Source organism: Metschnikowia bicuspidata (genome assembly GCF_001664035.1).
Source record: "Metschnikowia bicuspidata var. bicuspidata NRRL YB-4993 chromosome Unknown METBIscaffold_1, whole genome shotgun sequence".
Taxonomy (NCBI): domain Eukaryota; kingdom Fungi; phylum Ascomycota; class Pichiomycetes; order Serinales; family Metschnikowiaceae; genus Metschnikowia; species Metschnikowia bicuspidata.
In genome coordinates, this window is record NW_017387731.1 from 4,523,923 (window position 1) to 4,543,782 (window position 19,860).

Consider the following 19,860-nt stretch of genomic DNA (forward strand, 5'->3'; position numbering starts at 1 on the left):
TATATGATACATTAATTCACAAATATTTTGAGACCACTCTCTGGTGCCTCGTAGTAAATGTTCTAAGAGCCCTCGCTGTTTTGATGAGGACGTGCGAGGCACGTATCGACATCTGAGCCAAATATTTCATCTTAGTCTCGTAAGACCACTGGGTCCTTCTCGGGTGCATCCTTTCTGGACTACAATGTGTGCCAATGTTGCTCATTCTAATCGTGATTGCTCTAAATAGGGTGCTGCTTGTCAGGTATTCCCATGCGCTATCGTGACACCCGGCATGCATGTATATGTACATCTTAATTTTCATCACTGATCGTCACCTTGGACTCTCTTTCATCAATGCTGTTATTGCGCCCAGGCTCCGGCTGCCCACTACTTGACGGGCCTTGCGCATTGCCATCAATGCTATCTCCAAACTGAACTGGATAAGGCGCGTTTCTGGAAGGTCCTTCATTGAAGTGGCCCGGAAATTGCGGAATATACTGACTTGTTCTCTTTCCTTGCTCGACTATACCCGGAACCGACTGGCCCTGGAGCGAAAGTGGCGACTGTTGTGGGTGCAAACTGGATGCTTCAGAAGCTAGCTGGCTGTGGACGGGCAATGGCGATGACGGAAAATACTGTGGCATTGGCTGCACTATTCCCTGTGGCTGGAGTCCAGTTGTGCTTGGTGTTACACTGGTGGTGGCTGGAAGACTCTGCTGGGGGGCTTGGTCCATCTGTGTGACCTGCAGTGCAGGAATAGCGTTGATCATGAAGAACTGCTGCAGAACAGGGTCGTAAAACTGTTGAGGTCTTTGGTTGACCTGGTTGATGTAGTATTGGTAGTTTTGCGGGATCGTCTGTTGGGGCGAGGCGTGGCCTTCAGCGCTGCGTTGATCTCCGCTTGGTGTCAGGAGATTGGAGCCTGGACGATCAATTCCGTTCAGGCGTTTCTCTTGTCTGGACATATCTTGTCTGCTTTCATTCCGATCTAAGGAGACCAGCGTTCTCACAGTGATATTCCCATTCTGATCAACCGAGTCGTTGTCCTTTGTATGTTCTTCAGAAGACGCCACTGCTGTCCCGTCGCTGTTAAGTAGGTTCGACAATTTGGGGGAGCGGTGCACGGAAGGAGATAAGCTTGCCCTGTTCAAGCCAGATGCGGTTGCAGACCGATGGGATGGGACCGTAGATACGACAGACGAGTTTGTCACTTCTTGGGTCAATCTATTGCGCGCCCTGGAGGCGCTGGATCGTAAGGACTTGACCCCTGTGTGCCCTGAAATGGCACTGGACGTTCTTGACAACTTGTCGCCAGCTGCATCGTTTGCCGTCAACTTCTTGCTCATGGCTTTGGCACGAGAAGTTGGAGATGGCAAGGATGTGAGGGTTTTGATATCGTTGTACCACTCAATCATAGTCTGATACGTCTCGCATCGGAAAGACCAGTTATGGCCCCTGTGTATCAATCCGTTCTGCAGCTTGGAATACAACACGAACTTGTAAGCTCCTGATAGTTTACCGTCGTTCTTTGAATGCTCGCTCACCAGGCAGTGGTCCAAAGACAATGACATGACCGGGTTCTGGTCCTTCTTTCTGTCTGGAGACTTGAACTCGTGGAGGTAGCTGCAAGTCAATACGTACCACCCACCAGAGTACGATTTCAAGAACTTGGATCTTCTCTCGAGGCTTCCCTCTCTCACTGGGATGTTGAGCAAAGAGTCGTAGTGTGGGATGGCAAGGTCGCTTATTTTGCGTGAAGGAAACGAGAGATCAATAAACATGCCAGAGGTCAAGTTGTGCGAGATGGATGACGAGCGAGGCAAATTTCTCAGGATGAAAGCCTCCCACTCCAAATTGGGCTCTTTGGCCAAGAATCCCTGGGTAAAGTTTGGCACCAAGAAATTGGAAACGGAAGAGCTCTCGTTTTCGACTAAGTTCAAAAACATGCCCATGTGGTTCTGAATCTCCAACACGACTATCGACTCTAGCTTTTCACTTGACATTTGCAAGTTTTTGTATGCCTCGTAGAGGTACGCTTCCTCGTGCAACTGTCTTTTCAACTGCCGCTCTAACTTGATCTTCATCAAGAAGGGATCTTTCTTTGCGTTGTCGGCGTCGCCGTTCAGGTCGTAGTGAAGCGACGCGGCAGAGCCCAACTTTTCGAAGTGGGTCGTCACGTCGATGGCCTGGTTGAAGCCGGCAATCAAGGCCTTTGTTTCGGTGATTTCCCGCGAGAGCGTGTTCTTGAAGTCGTTCTGCAAGTTCTTGATTTCTTTGACCTTGACGAGCAAGTCCTTGCGCAAGTCCTCGAGTTTCGGGATGATCACCTGGTTGATATCTTTGAGCGTCTTGGTGCTCGTCTGGATGTTCTGCTGGTGGAACTTGGTCAATATCGTGGGGATGTCCTGGATCAGCCCGTTTCCAATGGGCAAGAAGAACTGGTTGATGGCACTGAGGTCGTCGTCGTTGACGGTGGGCTTTTCCCGCAGTCTCGAGCGGATGTGGCTGTGCTGTTTTTCGCTGGAGGCAGCGTGGGAGACGGACTGGCTTGCGGCGCCCACGGCCTGTTGAAGCCTCACCTGCTGCCGCACGATTTCTTCTTGCACGGACGCGTACTGGCGAAGGTACGAAATGAGGTCCTTCACTATATCCCTGTACGCCTGGAATCTGTGTGCAACCACCTCCGTGGGGAAGTCTTGGTGGTTGTGGAACTCGTGGGGAATGACCACCGAGAGCGGGTTGTGGTAGTCAGACATCGGCGGGAGGGGCAGTGGTTTTGTGGACAGACAAACGGGGGGATTAGACGCCCACTGGTTTCGGGCAACAAGGGGTTTTTAGGTGGCGAGGGTCTGTGTATGGCCCAGGCAATCAAGTCGGGAGGCTATCTGTGAGTGTGCGGGAACCAAGATTAAAGTATCCGGTGGGCCTGCCTTACAGAAAAAATAAACACGGCGGGGAAATGGGGATGTGTCCGTGGATCCGGAACTATGAGTGAGCAGCCGGTGGAGTCGTGGTGTGGAGTGGGTTTTCCGTGGCGGGGGGAATGGAGGCTGTCCGTTGTGGCAGACTTGCTTGGAGGATGACCCCGGGCTGATTTCTGGTATGGAGACAATGGGCAAAGACAAAAAAAAAAACAGTGCTCTTGGCCCAAAAGAGCCTGCTCCATTCGAACGCCTGTGCACACGCTCCTGCAGCTGGCATACAGCGCGCGTTCTCTCGTAGCTTCAGACCACTATGGAATGTGCAAGGGCGTCAATATTAGAGGCCGGCCGCAGAGGAGTTATTGGCGGCCCCGGGGGTGTTTTGGGCCTGCGCCGGGTGTGGTGACTGGCCGCCCGGTGAAGCTGCTGTATGTGTGTGCACATCCAGTGCTGGTCTGGTGGCGAGGGGTGATTGGCTGAACATTCCATTGCTGGGGCAGATCGAAAAAACAGGCTTCTATGCCGCACGCTTCTGCCCCGAAGAACTATGGCAAATCCAGGGTGAGGGCATCTGCCCGCGGCGCAACACGCACAGCCAAGGTCCGGAAACTAGGCAGATCCCTGGGGGAACTTTGCGTTTTTTCTTCTTTTTGTTTTTTTTTTGTTTTTTTTTGCTTTGTTCGCTGTTTTCTGCTTCTACCCAATGGCCATGGCGCTGTAGTCTGCTTGTCGCCATCCAGTAGAATTCCGCCGCGCGAGCTGGTGTGCAGTCGTTACCCGGGGCAGAACAGACAGCGGGGCCACAGCCGACTACAAATGATGTCACCACTCCCTGGGGCAAGTATTGAGAGGACCGGGCACATTGATTGCGGCGCACATGTGGCCGTGGCCATGAGGCATGTCCCGGCGCCGGCGCTGCGTTTCTGGCGCTAAACTGGGGAGTGTCCGCAACTGGAGCAATTAGTATATTAGCTCGCCGTGCCGGCCTTGGCCTCTGCATGAACCGCACCACGACTCTCGCAAATCGCGCCCACTCACGCCAATCGCACCAAGACTCGCGAGACATGCTGGGCCAAACTTCGGGTTCCAATCACAGAACGGCCTTCCGCCCCGGGCCGGGTTTGGAATGGCGTCCTCTTATTCTGCCGTGTCTGGCCGGGCTCGCTCATGGAAAAAGCCCTGCGTGCGTACCGCGCCGCCAGGGCCACAAATCAGAGTCATATATCGCACGATAGCTAAACCTTAAATTGGGGCGATACATGGCGCCATATTCCACAGCCGTAAACCAGAAATACGAAGCAGAGGCAAATCGGGGCAGAAGAGGCCCAAAGCAAAGTTCTGTAATGAAGTTCTGTAGTAAATCCCAATGAGAAAGCCCGTTAATAGAGCCCAATAATGATTATCTGTAATAAAGTCCCGTAAAAAGTTCAATAATGGAGTCCCGTAATAAAGTCCAATAATGAAGTTCCGTAGAAAAGTCCAATAATAAAGCTCTGTAATAAAGTCCCGTAATAAAGTTCAATATTAAAGTCCCGAAATAAAATTCAATAATAAATTCCCGTAAAATGTCCAATAATAAAGCTCTGTAATGAAGTCCCGTAATAAAGTTCAATAATAAAGTCCCGAAATAAAATTCAATAATAAATTCCCGTAAAATGTCCAATAATAAAGCTCTGTAATGAAGTCCCGTAATAAAGTTCAATAATAAAGTCCCGAAATAAAATTCAATAATAAATTCCCGTAAAATGTCCAATAATAAAGCTCTGTAATGAAGTCCCGTAATAAAGTGCAATGATAACGACCCGTAATATGGCTCCAAAATAGAGGCCCAAAATAAAGCCATAAAGCGCAATAATAAAGCCCCAGGATAAAGCCACATAAGAAGGCCCAATAATTAGGCCCCGGATAAAGCCCCCGAAAAAGCCAAAGGTAACCTCGCCCATTCTCCAGGACTCAATTATCATGATTCCGCATAGCCAAGACGTCGCGCTAGAGCTATCTGCATAATAGTGGGTGTTGCATCCATCCAGACAAACCTGGGTGGCACCAAGTTAAAACTTGTAGGCTCCCCTACTTCGTACATTCTCGATTGAGCTGTATCTCACTACACGGTGTGAGATATGGCCGAGCACCCAAATGCCCTGGCGCCTGATTGTAGTGCCATCTTGTAAAAACCCTCTCCTTTTAAATGGCATCAAATTACGGGCCATCCAAAACTCCATGGTGCCGGCCCAGGCACTCCCCTTTGTGCAGGACAGGCGCCTCACCTGGCAGACCATGCTTGCCCTCTGTCAGCAGATAAGCAGGTAAGCAGGCGCCCGAAAATATGCCTGCCCCTTATGTAATCAGCTTGTCCTCGGACGAAGAAGAAGACGACGATGTGCAAGTGCTTGCCTTCCATGAAGCAACGCAGAAACTCATAGAACAGGCTCCTCCAAAAGTCGTGAAGAAGCTCTGTGAGGCTGAATGCCCCATCTGTTTCGACTCGATCAAAAACGCCACCACGACCTTCTGCGGGCACGTGTACTGCCTTGAATGCCTACAGAAAAGCATATCTGCGTCCTCGGCTCGTGGGCAAACGCGGGGGAAAAAAGGGGTGGGCCTCTGTCCCATGTGCCGCAAATCTGTGGCATTCAAAGACACAATCGTGCTACGGTTGAAAAGGGGAAACAAAGTGGCGCCGCCGATCGAGAAGGCGGCGGGGCAGGCGGATGACAGCCTGGGGAAACAGAGTCTGGATGACGAGTTTCAGAGCTTTGGCAAGAGCCCACCCAGTGGCTCGAATGACGATACCTCGTATACAGACGAAGATCTACAGGGGCTTTTTTAGAAGAGGGAAGGGAAGGAATATGGGGTGGGACAAATTCAGGGCCCGGGTAGGCCCTCGAGAGGTGTGGGCCGAAAATAGGCTTGAGGCGAGCGGTCGTTCAAGTCTTTCTATTTGGTAGGATCGTCTGATATGGGCCAGAGACAAGGATCGTCTGATATGGGCCAGAGACAGCAGTCAGAGCACAGAGACGCTCTGGCGTGGGAATTATTTTGGTAGCTACAAATTACATACTCTATATTGGAACCACTGTCTGCTACGGCGAGGGCGCATGGCGGTGGGCCGTGGACCAACATACACGAACCTTGCCAGGTGAACTGAACGGTACTTACAAGAGAGTCTCGCATTTGCAATTCCATGCGGCAAGTAAATTCTGGTGGACTTGGTCGCTTTCATTTTGGTGTCATCCAGAGTTGTTGCCTGGAGTGCACATTTCCGTATTGCCAATTCCTGGGCCCTGAAGTTCCATATCACGAACCAAGAAATGATCCAAAAAAAAACCACCCGACCGAGGACCATTTCACAGCCGGCAAAAATTACCCTGGACGGCAAGAGAGTATCCACCGCCATCAAACTATATAAAATGCCATGTGTTGCATCGAATAGTGGTGGGCTTGCTCAGAGGGCCCGTTCCAGCTACTGGCGCACAGGCCGCGCCCGGTCAATTTAGAACCAGTCATCATTGATTAGGCCCGACCCATCGGCCACCCTTTCTTTTTTTATTTCGAGCGATTATGCATTTGAGCACTTTCGCCGTTGAAGATCCCAATTCCGCTCGCAAGGCCGGCCACAAATAACACAGTGCCTGTTTCACTGCCCCAGTAGCACACAGCAAACACGCCGTGAGCCTCGGCTGCTCCCCACGTTCCGCGTTCCTCAGTCCCGTGACCTACATGTCCCGCCTCCCTACATCAGCCCTGCCAGTTCAACCACCCTACTTCCGCGCACTCTTCTTAGCTTTTGCTCCAACAAACGTGCTGCCTATATAATTCTGCTCGAAAAATGTCGTACCAACCCGTGCCCTCCCAGCCCCCCGCATATGGCGAGGACCCGGCCGCCCGGACGCAGGGCGATAACGTGCCCGATGACTTCAAGTACTCAGTAAACGTGGCGTCGTGTGAATTGCCCGTGCGCCAGATGTTCATCCGCAAAGTGTACGCGCTCCTCTCGGTCCAGATCTTTGCCACGATGCTTGTGGGATATGCGATCCGGCTGCATGAGCCGCTCCAGACATGGTGCATGAACAACATGTGGCTTTACATAGTATCCATAGTGGGCACCTTGGGGTTCGCCATAGGCGCCAACATCAAGGCGCGCCTGTACCCCATCAACCTCGTTTTGCTAGCGGGCTTCACGTTGTGCGAGCTGTACGGAGTCGGGCTTGCGTGCTCGTTTGTCGACACCGACGCCGTGGTGCAGGCTCTAATGATCACGTTTGTCGTGTTCATGGGCCTCACGGTCTTCGCCTTCCAGTCGCGCTACGACTTCCGGAGCTGGCAGGGCGCCTTGGGGATCTCGGTGTGGGCGCTCATCGCCATCGGCTTCGTGAACATGTTTTTCCCCGGCAATTCCAAAGGCTTCGAGATGCTCTACTCTGGCGCAGGCGCGTTGATCTTCTCGGCCTACATTCTCGTGGACACCCAGCATCTCATGAAGACCTACTCGCTCGACGACGAGGTGTCTGCGGCCATCGCGTTGTACTTGGACATCTTGAATCTCTTTCTCTTCGTGCTCCGTCTTTTGCTGAGCAGAAACGACGACTGAGGCTCGCCCGTACATAGGCTACAATGTATGAACACCCTTCTGTTTCATTATGATACACACCGCATCTACAAGTAAAGCCCCTCGAGGTTCTCCTCCACCTTGTTTTTGAGCACCCGTTCCTTGGCAGTCCGGAAGTCCTCGGCCTTCACCTGCATGCGTCTCTCTCTCAACGCCAACAAACCAGCCTCCGTGCACATGGCCTTGATGTCTGCGCCCGACAAGTCGTCCTTGGACGTGACAAGCTCGTCTAGGTTGACGTCGCTGGACAAGTTCATCTTGGATGTGTGGATGCTCAAGATCTTCTTCTTGGTGTTGGAGTCGGGGTTCTCGAACAAGATCTTGCGGTCGATTCTGCCCGGCCTGATCAACGCAGGGTCCAACGACTCCATCTTGTTGGTGGCCATGATGACTTTGATGTCGCCCCTGTCGTCGAACCCGTCTAGCTGGTTCAACAACTCCAACATGGTCCGCTGGATCTCTCTCTCGCCGCCAGAGGACGACTCGTACCGCTTGCTGCCGATGGCGTCGATCTCATCTATGAACACAATGGACGGCGCCAAGTCCCCGGCAATCTGGAAGATTTGCCGGCACAAGCGGGGCCCGTCGCCGAGGTATTTCTGGATCAACTCGGAGCCCACAATGCGCAAGAACGTGGCGCTGGTCTGGTTGGCCACGGCCTTGGCCAAGAGTGTTTTGCCGGTGCCGGGCGCGCCGTACAAAATGACACCCTTGGGCGGCTTGATGCCCATTTCCTCGTACAACTCCGGGTGCGTCAACGGCAACTCCACGGCCTCCTTGATCTCCTGGATCTGCGACTCCAAGCCGCCGATGTCCGCGTAGGACTCCTTCGGCGACTTGTCCAACTTCATCACGGAGACCATGGGGTCGGCATCGTCCTGCAAGACACCCACCACAGACACGGTTTTGTGGTGCAAGAGCACGGAGCAGCCGGGCTCCAAGAGACCCTTGTCCACAAAGGACATGATGGTCACGTAGTACTCGGACCCGGCGGTGCTGGACACAATGGCATGGTCGTCGTCGATGATTTCCTCCAACGTGCCGATGGACATCGGGTAGCCACGCAACTCGTCGATTTTCTCGCGCTCCTCGGCCTGCCTGGCCTCGGTGGGCTGGAGCGCCTCCTGGTTGGCAATGAACTCCTCCTCCAACAACAAGTGGTCTTTGATGCGCTCCAACTTCAAGAGCTTCAACTTGCACCGCGTGGTGGGGTACACGCTGGGCAACCTGACCGCGGTGTCGGGGCCCTTTCTTCTTTTCTTGCCGAACTTGGCCTCCACGGGCGGCTCGTACTTGGGCTTGTCTTTCTTCTTGTCGTCTTTCTTCTTGCCGAGGTTGCCGCCTCCGGGCATGCCTGAAGCTCCTTGTCCCTGGGGAAGTTAGTAAGCGTGTCCAGAGTTTGACGGGGCGTCTTTCGGGGGCGTGGGGGATAAAACATACCATTTTAGTATAACGAGTAGGTGGTGCTGGGGTAGGTTAGATGTTGCGAGATCGCCACTTTGAGCGGGCGGGCGCTGTGCAGGCCCGGCCGCCTGGGGCCATTCTCCATGGAGGCCTGGCGGCGGGAGCAAAAAAAGAGCTGATGCTGGGAGAGAAAAAAAAAGAAGAAGGTGCGTATTTTTGGGGGAGCGAAGAACATGGCGCCGTGGTCAGAAAGCGGAAATCGGGCGTGCTGGGTGTTTTTCATGGGGCCTCGTGGGTGGTTTTACTGAGGCCTGGTGTGGTTTTACTGGGGCCTGGTGGATATTGGCCGGCCTGGGTGCGACTGGGCCAGGGCCAACTATAAGCCCGGGCGCCACCGCTATTAGCCGGGCGGCGGTTTTTTTTTTTTTTTGGACGCCAACTGCGGGAGCAGCAAAAGAGCTGATGAATTAATGGAGCCGATTTTTTGTTCGTTTTATGAGGCATCCGCTGGAGTATTGCCTTGTGTTTAGTAAGTCGACGTGACCAGTTGCAACACTCGCAGCCGGCACTACCGAGGCCACTCGCATTGCCCACTTTCATATACCAGTTTTCTGTTTTATGGATCTGCAGATGACCAAAGTTCCGACATTGCAGCTCTTCCAGACCCTTTTCATGGTAAGCGCGTTGCTGTTTTTGAAAGACTCACCTTTTACAATGTATATTTTTCCAGTACCTGCCTGTGGTGTACATGCTCTGATATGCCTTCCGTATTGAGGACTGCTCACCAAACAGCCTTCGCATCCACCTTTTCAGTAGAGCTGCCAATTGAAGAAGTGAATGTTCAGAAGATTGATTGATTTATTTTGGTCAAGAGTTTTTATAACAGCTGCTTTTATTGCCGTTGATCTCTGTCACACCTGTCCTTCATTCCACATGCTTATTATTCCACCTTTTTATTGCACCTGCTTTTTATTGCACCTTTTTATTGCACCTGCTCTTTGACGTATGTGCCTGATACACGTACTCTCTAATTCATCTGCTCTCTATTTCACCTGGCATTTATTCCACATGCTTTGTATTTCAGCTCTTCATTGCACCAGCTCTTTTATACAACTCTTTAATACACTAGCTCTTTATTACACCTCTTTAACACACCAGATCTTCAATACACATGCCCTTTCATACGCCTACTCTATATTTCACCTAGCATTGATTCCGCCTGCTCTTTACTACACATCTTTTATCGACCTGCTCTTTACTACCCATCTTTTATCCACCTGCTCTTGATTACATCTCTTTTATCCACCTGCTCTTGATTACATCTCTTTTATCCACCAGATCTTCAATACACATCTTATATCCACCAGATCTTCAATACACATCTTATGTCCACCAGATCTTCAATACACATCTTTTATCCACCTGCTCTTGATTACCAGCGTCTTGAATGGCCCACTCGTCAGATTTCTCCCAATGTGCATACTTCCATATTCTTTGTAAAACCCCTACTCTTCAGCACTCCTGCGTTTGAACACACCTTTCATTCGAAGCCCCACCCCCACAGTTCTACAATACACGTGTTTCTGGAACCACGCTTCAAGCACCTGCTTCTAAAGACACCGTCATATAGCTTTCCAAAAGACCTTCTCTCCGGTGTTTCACCCCACAATGCACCCTCCAAAGCTGACAGGGAAACACTCCCAGCCACACCCGCAATCCCAAGCTCCCCACCTACGTCTTCAACAGGCAACACGGCCCGCTCAAACAGCGCATCTGTTCATTCTCTAAGTACCATACACTAACGCCTATCTCAGCTTGACGTCCACGCCCGAGTACTCCTGGATGGTCTTCAACAACTGCGGCACATTGGCGCCCACAATCGTGCTCACCTTCTCGCCGTCCTGGAAAAAAAGAATCGTGGGCATGGCCGTGATGCCGTACTCCCGCGCCACGTCCTCGGCCCGGTCGACGTCCACACGGGCAAACCCGGCCTCCGGGACTTTCTGGGCCAACGCGTCGAAAATGGGCGCAATGGCCTTGCACGGGCCGCACCACGTGGCGTAGAAGTCCACCACAGACACCTTTTTCTTGTTGTTGATTATGCGGGTGAAGTGGGCCAAGTCCGAGATCTCGGCCACGGCCAGCGACGTGGAGTTGAGCCTGGTGCTGAGCCTGGCGCCGGCCCGCGCGTGCTGTGCGGTTCTCAATGCTTGACGGAACATGTTTCTTTTATTGGCTTGTTGGCAATTCCCAGTGTACTGTAGCAGTGTACTGTGAAAATATGGTGGGTTCTGGCCGGATGGCGACTTAGTAATGGTGGGGCCGGCTCGCGGTACTGCACTGGTGGCCATGATTCATTGGGGCCATGGTTCATTGGGGCCATGGTTCCTAGGTGCGCGCTGAGAATAGCTGGGTGCCCGCGGTGTAATATTCGGGGCCACGAAATGGCGGGTGGCTGGAAAAAAAAAAGGGACGCCCGCTTCAAAAAACTGGGCCGGGGGAATCAATGAACATGGGTGCCCGTCGGGACAGCCTGGCTGCGGGACCAAAAAACCGGGCGTGCTCCAGGCTTGCACCCCCACGGCAAGGCCAAGCAGCATTGCGGCTTGTATATATGTCTGGGCGAGGCCCGCCGGACCCATTCGCATGCAATCGCTGGCACCACGGGATGCCCAAAATCCCGGTTTTTTTCAGGGCAAACGAAAGCTTTCATGGCCTCAGCGGCCACTTACTGGGCCGGCGCCGAAAAAGCCCGCAAGCACGCTCAGAATGGCCGCTTGGGGCTGCCCTACTGTATGGGCCGGCGGCGGCGCACGTGATCGCATCGCACAGTATATTTTCACCTCTAATTGTGCGATGCCTTCTCCAAGCTAAGCTCCACTAGTACACCCACTCGGTTCACACACACATAGACAAAACATGGGTAAGGGAGTCAAACGTGCTGCTGCCAAGGGCAACGCCAGCGGCGAGGCGAAAAAAGCCAAGTTCAAGCCGCAGCCCGTGCCGGAGCCCGAGAGCTCTTCGGAGAACGAGGCCACCTTCTACGAGTCTGCCGAGGACGACTCGGACAAGGCTGCAGGCTCCGGGTCCGGGTCCGACTCTGGCTCTGGGTCCGGGTCCGAGTCCGGTTCAGACTCCGGGTCCGGGTCCGAGTCGGAGGGCGACGACTTGGACTCCGACACCGAGGACAAGCCTGAAAAGGCATCGGGAGACGAAAGTGATGCTGACGAATTGGACGACTTGGACGAGTCGAGCGGTGCCGAGTCCGGCGCCGAGTCCGGCGACAGTGGCGACAAGGCCAACAAGGCCGACGGCGAGACCAAGCCCGCGGACCCCAACAAAAAGACGTCCGCCGAGCAGCACGCCGAGCAGAGGAAGTTGTTGGCAGAGAGGAAGTTGAGCCGCAAGGCCGGAGCCGAGGTCGAGCGCATCAAGTCGCTCTGGGAGAAGTTGAGAGTCACCAAGCCCCCGCCACCAAAGGAGATCAAGGAGAAGTTGTGCAACGAGATCTGGGAGCTCTCCAAGGACATTGTGCACGACTTGGTGTTGAAGCACGACGCCTCGCGTGTGGTGCAGACGTTGATCAAGCACACGACCAAGGAGCGGAGAGAGGCCATTGTGCGGGCGCTCAAGGGCAACTACTACAAGTTGGCCACCTCGTCCTACGGCAAGTACTTGTTGGTGAAGATCTTGCACTACGGCACCAAGGAGTCGCGTGCGCTCATCGTGGACGAGCTCCACGGCAACTTGAGAAAGCTCATGAGACACAAGGAGGGCGCGTACGTGGTGGAGGACTTGTTCGTGTTGTACTCCAGTGCGCAGCAGAAGCAGCAGATGATCCGCGAGTTCTGGGGCTCCGAGTACGCCGTGTTCAAGGACTCCGGCAAGGACAAGACCATCCTCGACATTGTCAACGAGTCTGCGGAGAAGAAGCAGCTCATCATGACCAACTTGAGCGGAACCATTGTCGCGTCGATCGCCAAGGGCTCCACCGGCTTCCAGATCTTGCACGCGGCCATGAAGGACTACGTGACTATCTTGGTTGCGGACGTCGAGAAGAACGACCTGCAGATCAGAGACTTCATCGATGCCTTGGCCGAGCAGTTTGCCGAGTTGGTGCACACGCAGGAGGGTGCCGAGGTGGCGTCCTCGCTCATTGCCATTGCCAACGCCAAGGAGAGAAAGATCATCATCCGCTCCTTGAAGGCCCACGGCAAGGAGTTGATCAAAAACGAGTACGGTAACGCGGTCTTGATCACCTTGTTCATGACTGTCGATGATACCGTCTTGGTGCACAAGTCCTTCAGTGCAGAGTTGTTCACCCCGGAGCTTTTGCCCGAGCTTGTGCAAGACAAGTTTGCCCGCAGGCCCTTGTTGTATTTGCTCAAGGGCTTGGCCGGGAAGTACTTTGCCCCGAAGATAAAGCAGGAGCTCCACAAGTACGAGGCCTTGGCCTACGCCAAGACCACCAAGAAGCCACAGGAACAGAGGTTGGCCGAGTTGCAAAGCAAGGCATTGCCCTTGATCTACAAGTCGCTTTTGGCCACCACGTCGGCCGACAGCGAGCCCACCCTTGCCCAGCTCTTATCGCTGAATATCGCCGCTCAGTTTGTCACCGAGCTCGTGCTCACAGTGACGGAAGACGACGACGTCAACTCCACGTTGAGGCCGCAGTTGGTGGACGCGATCTACGACATCACGTTCGCGTCTGATATCTTGGAGGACTTCCACTTGCTCAACAAAACCCCGTTCTTCTCCCGAACTTTGAAGGCCTTGATCCAGGGTAACGAGTTCAAGTGGAACAGCGAGACTCGCCAGTTGGTGGCCGTTGAAAACGCCAGCATTGCGAAGGTCGGCTCGGAGTTTGCCGTCAGATTGAGCGATGCTTTCTTGCAAGACAAGGCGCTTCTGAAGTGGGTCACCGGCCAGGGCTCTTTCGTCGTGCTTGCTGTTTTCGAGGTGTTGGCTCTCCAGAACAAGAAGAAGGCCGACGAGCTCCGCAAAGCCGTGAAGAAGTTGAGAAAGGACTTGGAGCGTGACACTGACAACAAGGGTGCGCAATTGTTGTTGAAGACGTTGTAAAATACATAATCTGAACTGAATAAATCGATGGATATAGACCCTGGCCTGGGTGTTTTTGGTACATCGAGGCTGGCACACATATATATCGTTGGGGCCGATACCTGGTCTGGCACTCGGACATGCCGTTCTTTTCTGAGACAAACGCATTTCTGATACGGTGCTACCTAGTTGACGTTTTCTGCGTAAGCCAGAAGCAAGCCCGTGAGTTCAGAAGGGACGTACTTCTCTTCTCATAGACCCTGAAATGAGCACACACAGAAGTTTCAGCCCGAGGTCTTGACAACATTGCGTCGATTTCTTTTTGAGTTGCAGAAGATTCTTCTTTGATCTGGCGCAAACGCCTTGGGATTACCGACCTTAATATTCTACTAGCACCTCACACTATATACATGTTCCATGGGCACCTCACTTTCTTGGTTTCAAAACCGCAGACTCGATTGGGTTTTCCTTGGCTCTCGCCTCGGACTCGGCCCAAGGATCGGCTGCTTTTACATCCGGGTTTTTGTCTTGCTTTGGGGCCAGTCCATTGGCCACACTATCGCTTTTCTCAATAGTCTCCTTCTGCCGGAGTTCGAAGGAAGCATTTTCCTGTTTCACCTTGTCCAACTCAGCCTGGAGCTTGAACGCCTGTTCTTGCTCCAAACGTTGCTTTTCCATCGTCCATTTCTGGTCGGCGTGCATTGCCAAAATCTTGATCCGCTGTTGCCTGAGCTGGTCGTCCATGAGTTCTTGCAAAGTGGGGGCATCTCTTTTTGTCCGGCGGAGCCACTGAAGCCATTGTGGAGGCACGGTCTCGAAGTAGTCAGATTTGAAAGGCGATTCCTGGAAAGGCTCCAACTTTCTACGGAGACGGTGCATGTTTCCATCTATTGTGAACTCCCAGTACGTGTTTCCATGGAGGTCGTAGCCGACGAAAAACTTCTTACGAAACGGGATATCTCTCCGCGCCTGGAACTTATGAAGCACACGCTTCCATAGCGGGTATTTGGAAGCCATATGGTCCATTTTGGGGAGGGGTACAGGGGTTCTAGAAGATGGCGATGTTTCTTAAAGCCAGGTACGATGCGCGATGCTCCAATTTCAAAGGGCAGTGCGGTGCGGGTCCTGATAAGAGTTTATTGCAAATAATAAAGGACGGCGAACGCAGCAAGCTAGCCCTAAAAAAGTAGATAAAATCGACAGCAGCAGCGAGACATCTTCGGAATGTAGGGTCGGGAAAAGGGCTCATGTTATTGGATATATACACAAGTTGAATTGGGGCCTCTTGCACGGAGACTCTCGAATGTGCGACCAGGCTACGGTAGCCTGGTCGCATGTCACGTACCTAGGATTGAACCTGGTTACTGGCTACTTTTTCAGCTTCTCCCTCAGCTGCTCATCTTCTCTTTTCTTCTCTTCTTCGATCATTTTTGACATGCGTCGAATATCCCACCAGGTCCATCCGAGCGCTCCCACTATAAGGCCAATATAAATGAAGAAGCCCGGCCTGCGGAGCCTGTTCAAAAAGCGGTCAATTGGCGACACATACATTCCAGGGAGACGCTTGTTCAACAGATTCCAGGCTTATCCAGACCCAGTTTTTGGAACGTGCGAAAGATACTTATTCTAGTAGAAATGAGGCATCTTCCCTTCTGATGGACGAGCATTTAGGGACACGTGAGCTCATAGTCTCTATGCATTCTTTGGGCTCATATTTCAAAGCTTGACTAGGTCACGCGTCGAGTGAGGTTCTTGCTGTTGTGCATATGCTGCGATCTCGCCAGAACACATCTCTGGACAAGTGGGCCAACTTTGACAACTTAAGAGGTTTAAATCAACAATACCAATGCTAGTGCAATTGATTTCTGATGTACCGTCATCTGTTGAATTATTGTTTCCAGCGAGACGTAGGTACCAGGCATCCTAGATGATACCTATCATACAACGCTCGCCCAGTATACAGTCCGATTACAAGAGATAATACAGAGGCAACTCATCCGTAGAGAGCTGAGTTGACTGAGAAACCATGTCGCTGGCTATTGCAGAGATAGAATTATTGCAAAAATGAGAATTGATTCTGTTCATTTTCTTTTCTTTTCTCCCCGTGTTTAGTTGTCTGCTCTTTGATTGTTTGAAACCGGACATGGGATACATTCCTGCAGACTACACGGCTGGCTCTCTGATAAACACCGTCCCCAGATTCCTCGCCTCCGTAGCCCCCTCTTCCTAACACAAAACACGAGAAATTAAAGCAATGTCTTCCAAAAACCATATCGTCACATTAAAAGAAACCGCATCCACCGAGGATGTGAACAGCTTAAAGCTGAAGATCGCAGAACAAGGAGGAGTGATTCTTGACGAGTTCTCGTTGATCAAGGGGTTCTCTGTGAAGTTGACCCAGCCTGTTGCTGATTTTATCAAGAACCACCATCTCGTGAATTCTATTGAAGAGGACAAGGAGGTCAAGATTCAATGAATTAGGAAAGCCAACAGTTGAAATCGTCAAGAATCGGACCCCTCACTGTATTGATGCTCGGCCACTTTATAGATGAATATATCTACATTCTTATTTTGCCACCTGTAGTTTCACCACCTTCGATTGGAAAGACCGTCAGCTGCAAACATGACTGCTGCCGAGGAATCTGAACATAGCTAGAGCCAGACGTGTCGGCGTAGGGAAACTGCACTGCAAATGTTAGAAAGGAATACTTGTGTTAGAAAGTAGTCCTTGTGCTGGAAAGTAGTCCTTGTGCTGGAAAGTAGTCCTTGTGTTGAAGTTTTGTCCCGAGCTTCACATTCACGTCTTCATCTACACGCTAGCACCTCTACCTTCAAAATTCATAAAGTATCCACCCCATCATCCCGTACAAACTTGTTACTTTTCCATCCAGACCAGACATTTCCCGCGTGCAGGCTATCTCGTCCCGAAAGCGGAATTATTGTCGAGAACAGTCTTGCACAATGCACATAGGGAAATGTTGCTCAAACACTGGCGTCCATCAGAAACGACCAAAAAGCCACCAGCAGAAAGAAAATAGAAACAAGAGCAAAAGTAGAAAATCACTAAAAGATCGTTACTTTTTCTTTTGTTGGAAGCGCCAACTAGTCATCTTTGGTCTGCCGCTGTATTCACTCAACTTCTCCGGCTTCTCCACTTTATGCTTCTGCCTGCCACGTGCACTCCCAGCCGCGCAAACCTGGCTGCGGTGACCCCATATTTCTAGCCCCAGTATAATATATTCTAGTCATTCCACACGGTTCACTTCTTTCTTCTTTCACAAAATACGCAATACGCAAAAAAATAAAACACATTAAAAACACATTTTCTAAAGACTGCGGCGTTGCGACCATCCATCATTATGAGCTACGATTCCATCAATTTGCAGCCCAACTTCAAGCCAATCGACAATCTATTTCTTAATAGGTTGCGTCAGTTCACCGACGGAGGCAGGTACCTGTCGTTGAATTTGCCGAAGTTCTATGATTTAGAAAGAGTGGACTCAAACACGGACGCCATTGACTTGAAAGTGTGGCGCGTGCCGGACGAAAATGGCAAAACGGCCCGTCCTTTATTCCGCGATATCAAATTCGATGAAATCGAGTGGAAGAACGCGAAAAAAGGCGATAACTATGGGCCCTCATGGAAAACGTTTTGGTTTAGAATTGAATGGAAGATTCCAGAGTCATGGATTTCAGCGGCGGAGGAGATCGACTTTGACTGGGACTGTAGTAATGAGGGGCTTATATACGACTCCCACGGCACGCCTTTGCAGGCCTTTACGGGTGGCGAGCGTACGCTTTTTAGATTACCCAAGGAATTCTGGAAAACCGAAAAACAGCTTTTCTATTTGGAAATTGCCTGTAATGGTATGTTCGGCAATGGCGACGGCGGAACCCCGGACCCAAACAGGTATTTCCGTCTCAACAGATGCGACCTCGTGCTTCCTGATGTGGAGGCCCGTAGATTGTTCTGGGACTTTTGGATTATTGGCGATGCCGCCCGAGAATTGGGCCTGGGTGGCAGCAAGTACCAGGCTGCGCTGGTTGCAACCGAAATTATGGATACTTTTGATGCCAATGACCGGGGCTCTATTGCGAAATGCAGAAAGATCGCCTCCAAATTCTTGGGTGCCCACATCGACTCAGATGAGGTTTTTCATGTGAACCCATTGAATAAAATTGATGTCTATGGAGTAGGAAACTGTCACATTGACACGGCATGGCTCTGGCCCTTTGCAGAGACTAGGCGTAAAATTGTGCGTTCCTGGACAACCCAGCTCAAGATTGCCGATGAGTACCCGGAATACATATTTGTTGCATCTCAGATGCAGCAATTCAAGTGGTTGAAACAAGACCATCCAGAAATTTTGAAGAGAATCAAGAAAAAGTTTGTTACCAATCAGTTTCTTCCAATTGGCGGGTCCTGGGTAGAGAACGACACCAACATGCCCGGCGGAGAGTCTCTTATCAGGCAGTTTCTCTTGGGTCAAAGGTGGTTGCTCGATGAATTTGGAGCTCCTTCTACGGTGTTTTGGCTCCCGGACACGTTTGGGTATTCCTCGCAAATACCCCAGATATGCCAGATTTCGGGTATCGAGAAGTTTCTCACCCAGAAGCTCTCATGGAACAACATCAACACCTTCCCGTTGTCCACCTTCAACTGGAAGGCGATCGACGGTTCTCAAGTGTTGGTCCATATGCCGCCAGCAAATACGTATACCGCCAGTGCCAACTTTGGAGATGTGGTGAGATCCCAAGGGCAACACAAAAATTTGAGAGATGTCCCAACGGGTCTTCTTCTCTATGGGCACGGAGATGGAGGCGGCGGCCCCACTGAAGAGATGTTGGAGAAGTTGAGAAGATGCAGAGGAATGGCAAACACCAACGCTGCAATTCCTTCCGTACACCTTGGAAACACGGTTGAAGAGTTCTACGACAACGTCTTAGAGAGATCCGATAACGGGAGGAGCCTTCCTACTTGGACAGGCGAAATCTACTTGGAGTTTCATAGGGGAACTTACACCACACAGGCAGACGTCAAGAAATGGATGAGATTCTCCGAAATTAAGATGCACGACTTGGAACTCCTCGCCACACTTCTCTCGATCACTACAGCTTACAAGTACCCAACAAAAGCTATCCATGATCTTTGGGAGGACATTGCTTTGTGCCAATTCCATGATGTTTTGCCTGGGTCTTGCATTGGAATGGTTTACTACGAGGAAGTGAAGCCAATGCTCACCAAAGTAATGAAGACTTTGGATGAGCTTTTGGAAGATGCTCTTTCCTATATGGAGAAGGAAAAAAGAGCGGAAATTGTTGGTATCAACACATTGCCTTGGGACCGAACCGAGTTGATTTCAGTACCGCACAGGGAAATTGAATCTTTGAACCTCGACAACAGGTTGCTAAAAATTGAAGACAGAGACACAATAAAGCTTGGGTTTGATACCTGTACAAACAGCTTTATTAAAAAAGGCGGGCTTAAGTACCCTGCTTCGATTAAGGCTGTTGATAACAAGGAATTTATTCTAACCAATGGGCTCCTTGAAGCAAAGATAACGGCAAACGGTGAAGTCAAATCGTTGTATGATTTGAAGGCCGATCGAGAGATTATTGATCAAACAGCCACAAAGCAAACAGGTGGTGTTGGGAATCAATTCGTGCTTTTTGATGATGAGCCGTTAAGCTTCCCCGCCTGGGACACCGAGATATACTCACTCAACAAGTTCTCTTATTTGACCAAAGGAGAGATTTTGTCTGTTTCCAGCGACCCCCTTGAGTCGAAATTAGTTGTGAAGCACAAGATCTCCGACAGTTCTAGCATCGAAACCACCATATCTCTTCAGGGTATTGCTGACGATACACACGTGCCGCAGAACA

The 19,860-nt window shown here is 51.3% G+C and overlaps 11 protein-coding genes across 11 annotated transcripts in view; 5 read left to right on the forward strand and 6 right to left on the reverse strand.

Moving 5' to 3' along the window:
- Window positions 1-31: 31 nt before the first annotated feature.
- SLM2 (phosphatidylinositol 4,5-bisphosphate-binding protein) lies at window positions 32-3,116 on the reverse strand. The gene has a single exon (XM_018855659.1). The coding sequence runs from the start codon at window positions 2,736-2,738 to the stop codon at window positions 294-296; it is 2,445 nt and encodes an 814-aa protein (XP_018714706.1). The 5' UTR covers window positions 2,739-3,116; the 3' UTR covers window positions 32-293.
- Window positions 3,117-3,301: 185 nt separating this feature from the next.
- Window positions 3,302-4,351, reverse strand: METBIDRAFT_120813 (uncharacterized protein). Its single transcript, XM_018854161.1, has one exon. It carries the CDS (start codon window positions 3,967-3,969, stop codon window positions 3,421-3,423), a length of 549 nt encoding a protein of 182 aa, XP_018714707.1. The 5' UTR covers window positions 3,970-4,351; the 3' UTR covers window positions 3,302-3,420.
- An 878-nt stretch (window positions 4,352-5,229) lies between these two features.
- On the forward strand, window positions 5,230-5,619 carry METBIDRAFT_17031 (SUMO-targeted ubiquitin ligase complex subunit; the record flags this gene model as incomplete). Its single annotated transcript, XM_018854685.1, has 1 exon — window positions 5,230-5,619. A coding segment is annotated over one exon (390 nt), but the record flags the coding sequence as incomplete, so codon positions are not given.
- A 222-nt stretch (window positions 5,620-5,841) lies between these two features.
- METBIDRAFT_120864 (uncharacterized protein) lies at window positions 5,842-6,516 on the reverse strand. The gene has a single exon (XM_018854163.1). The coding sequence runs from the start codon at window positions 6,298-6,300 to the stop codon at window positions 5,950-5,952; it is 351 nt and encodes a 116-aa protein (XP_018714709.1). The 5' UTR covers window positions 6,301-6,516; the 3' UTR covers window positions 5,842-5,949.
- Window positions 6,517-6,732: 216 nt separating this feature from the next.
- METBIDRAFT_37252 (uncharacterized protein) lies at window positions 6,733-7,494 on the forward strand (the record flags this gene model as incomplete). Its single annotated transcript, XM_018856847.1, has 1 exon — window positions 6,733-7,494. The coding sequence occupies one exon, from the start codon at window positions 6,733-6,735 to the stop codon at window positions 7,492-7,494; it is 762 nt and encodes a 253-aa protein (XP_018714710.1).
- Window positions 7,495-7,534: 40 nt separating this feature from the next.
- Window positions 7,535-8,883, reverse strand: RPT2 (proteasome regulatory particle base subunit). Its single transcript, XM_018855660.1, has one exon. The coding sequence runs from the start codon at window positions 8,862-8,864 to the stop codon at window positions 7,560-7,562; it is 1,305 nt and encodes a 434-aa protein (XP_018714711.1). The 5' UTR covers window positions 8,865-8,883; the 3' UTR covers window positions 7,535-7,559.
- Window positions 8,884-10,721: 1,838 nt separating this feature from the next.
- On the reverse strand, window positions 10,722-11,138 carry METBIDRAFT_34132 (thioredoxin family protein; the record flags this gene model as incomplete). Its single annotated transcript, XM_018856445.1, has 1 exon — window positions 10,722-11,138. The coding sequence occupies one exon, from the start codon at window positions 11,136-11,138 to the stop codon at window positions 10,722-10,724; it is 417 nt and encodes a 138-aa protein (XP_018714712.1).
- A 697-nt stretch (window positions 11,139-11,835) lies between these two features.
- On the forward strand, window positions 11,836-13,998 carry METBIDRAFT_77067 (uncharacterized protein; the record flags this gene model as incomplete). Its single annotated transcript, XM_018858631.1, has 2 exons — window positions 11,836-11,991; window positions 12,118-13,998. The coding sequence occupies 2 exons, from the start codon at window positions 11,836-11,838 to the stop codon at window positions 13,996-13,998; spliced, it is 2,037 nt and encodes a 678-aa protein (XP_018714713.1).
- A 405-nt stretch (window positions 13,999-14,403) lies between these two features.
- Window positions 14,404-15,003, reverse strand: METBIDRAFT_34634 (uncharacterized protein; the record flags this gene model as incomplete). The annotated part of the gene is made up of 2 exons (XM_018856503.1): window positions 14,404-14,483; window positions 14,535-15,003. 2 exons carry the CDS (start codon window positions 15,001-15,003, stop codon window positions 14,404-14,406), a joined length of 549 nt encoding a protein of 182 aa, XP_018714714.1.
- A 1,228-nt stretch (window positions 15,004-16,231) lies between these two features.
- Window positions 16,232-16,453, forward strand: METBIDRAFT_34250 (uncharacterized protein; the record flags this gene model as incomplete). Its single annotated transcript, XM_018856454.1, has 1 exon — window positions 16,232-16,453. One exon carries the CDS (start codon window positions 16,232-16,234, stop codon window positions 16,451-16,453), a length of 222 nt encoding a protein of 73 aa, XP_018714715.1.
- Window positions 16,454-17,239: 786 nt separating this feature from the next.
- The window catches only part of AMS1 (alpha-mannosidase), a 3,343-nt gene continuing 722 nt past the window's right edge, over window positions 17,240-19,860 (forward strand). Inside the window, exon 1 of the mRNA XM_018855661.1 lies at window positions 17,240-19,784. Coding sequence (XP_018714716.1) covers window positions 17,337-19,784 — 2,448 coding nt within the window. The 5' untranslated portion in view covers window positions 17,240-17,336. The remainder of the gene's footprint in view (window positions 19,785-19,860) is intronic.

Excerpts from the sequence above, each read along its gene's own strand:
- SLM2 (XM_018855659.1), bottom strand. The coding sequence starts at position 2,738 with ATGTCTGACTACCACAACCCGCTCTCGGTGGTCATTCCCCACGAGTTC.
- RPT2 (XM_018855660.1), bottom strand. The coding sequence starts at position 8,864 with ATGCCCGGAGGCGGCAACCTCGGCAAGAAGAAAGACGACAAGAAGAAA.
- METBIDRAFT_120864 (XM_018854163.1), bottom strand. The coding sequence starts at position 6,300 with ATGGCGGTGGATACTCTCTTGCCGTCCAGGGTAATTTTTGCCGGCTGT.
- METBIDRAFT_120813 (XM_018854161.1), bottom strand. The coding sequence starts at position 3,969 with ATGTCTCGCGAGTCTTGGTGCGATTGGCGTGAGTGGGCGCGATTTGCG.